General features: G+C 39.6%; 1 protein-coding gene across 3 annotated transcripts in view; it reads left to right on the plus strand.

Moving 5' to 3' along the window:
- cep120 (centrosomal protein 120) overlaps positions 1-3,978 on the plus strand; it is a 31,644-nt gene extending 27,666 nt beyond the window's left edge. For all 3 annotated transcript variants that reach the window (XM_005730606.2, XM_005730608.2, XM_005730607.2), the window contains exons 19-21: positions 1,074-1,219; positions 1,771-2,037; positions 3,172-3,978. In XM_005730606.2, the coding sequence (XP_005730663.1) occupies positions 1,074-1,219; positions 1,771-1,987 (363 nt within the window). In that variant the 3' untranslated portion in view covers positions 1,988-2,037; positions 3,172-3,978. The remainder of the gene's footprint in view (positions 1-1,073; positions 1,220-1,770; positions 2,038-3,171) is intronic.
- Positions 3,979-4,285: the final 307 nt, after the last annotated feature.

The raw sequence follows: 4,285 nt of genomic DNA on the forward strand, positions 1-4,285 counted from the left end.
GTTTTCTCCAATCACTACATAAAACGTGAGCTGCAATGATTAGCCAATAGATGATTCATCTGCAGCTGTTTTCATATTTATTCAACGTTTTCGGTCATTTTTAATAAACTGAAAGTAGAAAATTCTCCCAGTGCGCTTTTCTGCTTCTCTCGGTCTCGTGTTGAATATGTAATATTTTTCTAATTTAAAAGTAAAAAGATATTTTGGTAACATCACTTTATGCTTTTGTATGCATTATTTTTCTCCCATTTTATTATTTTATTGACCAAAAAAGACTTTGTACTTTTTTAATCTAGATTATTTGATCTTTTTTTTACATTTAATTATGTCTTAAATACGGTTTGAAAGCGCGAGGTTTTCACAGCACATGCTCTTTTTATCCCTTCTCGTAGACAGTAGGTTCATATGTTGGAGTTATGTCATCACCTTCAATCTTTTATGTTCTTATATCAGATTTTTTTTTTCTGCAGGTTGTTGGATGTATAACCTGCAGCCTTTAAATGATAACTCTTTACATTTATAATTAAAGGTCTGAAGGAACGCCACATTTGTTTTCTCCCTTCAGACGGTTTTGTTGATTTATGAGCGTCCAGCTGACTCGGCTCAGATTGCTGTTCAGGACGGTTTTGGGAACTCTGAGCTGGAGGCCCGAGCAGCTGAGAGAAATACGGCTTTTGGACATTTTTTATTAAGTTTCCTTTGAGTTCTCACCGCGTTGCTGTTGGTCTCCGTGTGAATTCTCTCGAAGCCCTGCGGCATTTTTCTCAGGCCAGCTCTATGAAAATGTGAAACCAGACAAATTTATCACCACAGTGCTCTGTGTGCAATTTGGAAAAACACTTTCTTGGCATCTGAACTCACACATTTCAGCGCACGGGTCAGAGGTTTATTTTCAAATATTCTCAGTTCAGATCTGATCAGTTGACCGGTGCTTGAATGCCAAGGTTCAAGTCAAACGTGTTGGAAGTCACAGTGAAGATCTTGAGGTTACGTGAGGTGAAAGAGAACCTGATTCTGCTCACATTTAACGAACATTCACAGCTTCATAGTTTCTCTTGTTTTGTTTTTTGCAGCGGGAGCAGGAAAACGCCATGACGCGTCTGAAGAAACAACAGGCTGAGCTCGAAGCCATGAGGCTGCGTTACCTAGCAACGGAGGAGAAGGAGGCGGTCCGACAGGACCGACAGGAGCTGGACAGCATCAGGAACGAGCTCAACAGGTGATGGTGATGATCAAGTTCAACAGACTCGGGGTGTCTTTCTGTTACGTGGCTGCACTTATCCCAACCTCAGCAACCGCAAAGTGGTCGCAAAAATCAGCTCGACCAACCCAGAGTTTCCCAATCTAGCTGTGAGCACGCTCACCCGAAACAGTTGAAACATCATAGAGAATGGCAGGAGTAAAGCTGTCTGCACGGTTAAGACTGGAAATGCCTCTGTAGACAAAATTCACTATAAGCCAGCAAACAGCGTTGAGCAATTACTTTTTTAAATTACAGCCAACAGGAAAAAAAAATAAAGTTGCACCTAAAACATGAATGAATAAAATTCAGTTTCTTATTTACGCTACTTTCCAGAGGACTGATGCATCCTTTGGCAGTAGCTTTTTCTCGTCTTGAACATAAAAGTTCTGCAAATCTGCAGCATAAGTTACCATGGCAACATACCTCATTTGTAATAATAAAATCTGAGCGTTGAACCTGAAAGTATATTGCCCCAAACCCTGCTTCACAGTACAGACTCCTGTAAGGCATTTTGTTTTCTTCAACAGGTTAAAACAGCAAGATGACAGATTAGGCCCCACCCCCTCTGTGCTTGACCCCGCCCCCGGTCTGGCTCTGAGCGAGAGCGCCGAGGAGCACCTGAGCCGCCTGTTGGAAGAGAGAGACGCGTTGCTAAGGACTGGAGTTTATACCCACGAAGACCGAATCATCGCCGAGCTCAACAGACAGATACAGGAAGCCATGACGGACAGAGGGAAGCTCTGACCGCTGCTGCAGCCGTCCAATCAGAGTCTGAGTCACACCTGAGGCTGCAGGTAAATCGGCTACCTGTTTGAATTCAGTTCGAAACCTGAGTCCGATTTGATCACATCTTTGTAATTCTTCAGAAAGAAAACAAACAGGCAACACGTTTGTTGTAATTGGGTAAAATTTAAATGGACCCTTTCTGATAATATCCAGCTTATATTTTTATTTTTGGAAAATACTACAACAGCTTTTCATGATTTACAGTTCAAAGTAATCCCTGTAATCTGCATCCCCCCGGCTCATCTGAAACGCGCTGTTTTAGCTCCTCCCCTTTCAGGACCACCCTCACTTTCAGACACACACGGGCGAAGCAGAGCCTGAGGGCTCCAACCGACCACAGACCACATCAGTCTGAAAGATGTTTATTCAGCAGATCACGACTGCTGAATAAACATCTTTCCTCTGTGCTGCACAATCAGGCATAAAATTTTTCATTATTATGGTATTTGTGTATAACATATAAATAATTAATGTTAACCTAGACCTTTGTGCATTCGTGCAGATCTGTGCTGTGTTACATTTTGATTAAATGTAAAACAGTTTCCCTCTGTATTTATCACATAAAGCAATGAGACGTGCACAATGGTCCTTTTAAGACAATTACCGAGCAGCGGGGACATTTTTAAAGTAAATGCAGCATATTATTGAATTATTGCGCTCTCTGTAAGTATTTTTATTTTTTAAACAAGGCCTTGAGCCTCCTGTGCTGGCAGTGATATGTCACATGTACCTTAATCATGGAGTTTAATGTAATGCAGTGTGTAAAGTTCGATATCAGCAGCGTCTATATGGAAAAAGGCAGCTTTCCTACGATTGGCTTTCACTTTAACGCAAAGATGAACAGCATGTAGCCTCTATGGCTTCTGTGTCTGAGATAACTGTATTAGGGATACCCCCTCTCTGTGACATCATACAGAGCAAGCAGTAAAAAAAAAACTGTGATATTAAGTATTCAGAGCAGTCTGAAGTCAGAGGTTTCAGCCCACAGAGAGTACTTGTACATGCACTGACCTCGTTATTTAAAAATTTTACCAACCTCATTATGAACATGCACCAATAGAATAGATATGATAGAAAATATAGCTACTTAGAACCTGAATGAGATCTTTTTCTCATGTGCGCCAAAATCTGTCTCCAAACAGAACTCAAGCGCATGATGGTAGATGAACTCTCCCGGAGTCCTGAAGCTTCGACAGCGTCTGTTACATAAATCAACCTCTATTTAAAATCTGTGTTTATCTGTGAACGAGTGAGTGTTGTATAAAAACTCAGAGTTTTGCTTTTAAAGCATCATCCTGCTGATTTTCAGTGTTTTACCTTTAAAAAGACAAATGCATAACGTTCAAGGACACTGCAACATTCACTGAGTGTCTGTTAGTGTATTAACTGTGTAAATAGACTCGTCCTTCATTTGTTGTGTCAGTGAACGCACCACAGACTCAAACGATGATTAGTTAATTGTTCGATTTCTTCCTTTATTTCATGTTTTGTGAATATCTGAAAAGGATATTCGGTTTAGTTTAACAGAGGATCAGGAAAACTTCCTTTTTTTTCACTCCATGCAGATAAATTTATTTTGTTGAAGTTATTATGCTCATTTTTACATAATGGCTGCTTAGGAAGCAGAGAATAAATTATAATATAATAAAAACGAACTTTTGATTTTTGGATCTTGTTAAAATCAACAAGATCGGACGTTTCTTTACTAAAAACAGGAAACCAGCAGAGTGATCCATGAGAGCCTGAAGCATTACTGAGTAAATGTTCTTTTTAAGTTATTAGAGACTCTGACGAGCCTGTGTGCAGTGTTGAGGAGTTTTTCCGTCTGACAGCAGGTGGCGCTGTAGCCTCAGAAACTCTCCTGCAAACACTGAGATCTAATTTATTTTTTAATGATCAGAGATGACTGATCTGTGTGCACGTGTGGAATAAATTATTTTGAGAGAAAAGCTGCTGTGTGTCTTTCATTAGTGTTTTTTAGAGAGCAGATCAGTTTGTTTACTCATCATTAAAAATGTTAAATTCTCCTGAAACAGTTTCTTTTAAATAAATTCATTTCTCTGTTCGCCAGTAAATGTAAATATGAGAATATTTCATTGAAGTCCTGATTGTGATTTTATTCTAAACCAAATGAGGAGGAAGAATTACAGATGATGTAAAAATGAATCTATAACTGCTGTTGCTCATTGGACTGGAGCTTTAGTACTCGAGTAATACAGGACGCAAGTAACTGAGTGAGGTCATTTATGATGCACA

Source organism: Pundamilia nyererei, unplaced genomic scaffold (assembly GCF_000239375.1).
Source record: "Pundamilia nyererei isolate P.nyererei 1_Seehausen unplaced genomic scaffold, PunNye1.0 scaffold00038, whole genome shotgun sequence".
NCBI classification, from domain to species: Eukaryota; Metazoa; Chordata; class Actinopteri; order Cichliformes; family Cichlidae; genus Pundamilia; species Pundamilia nyererei.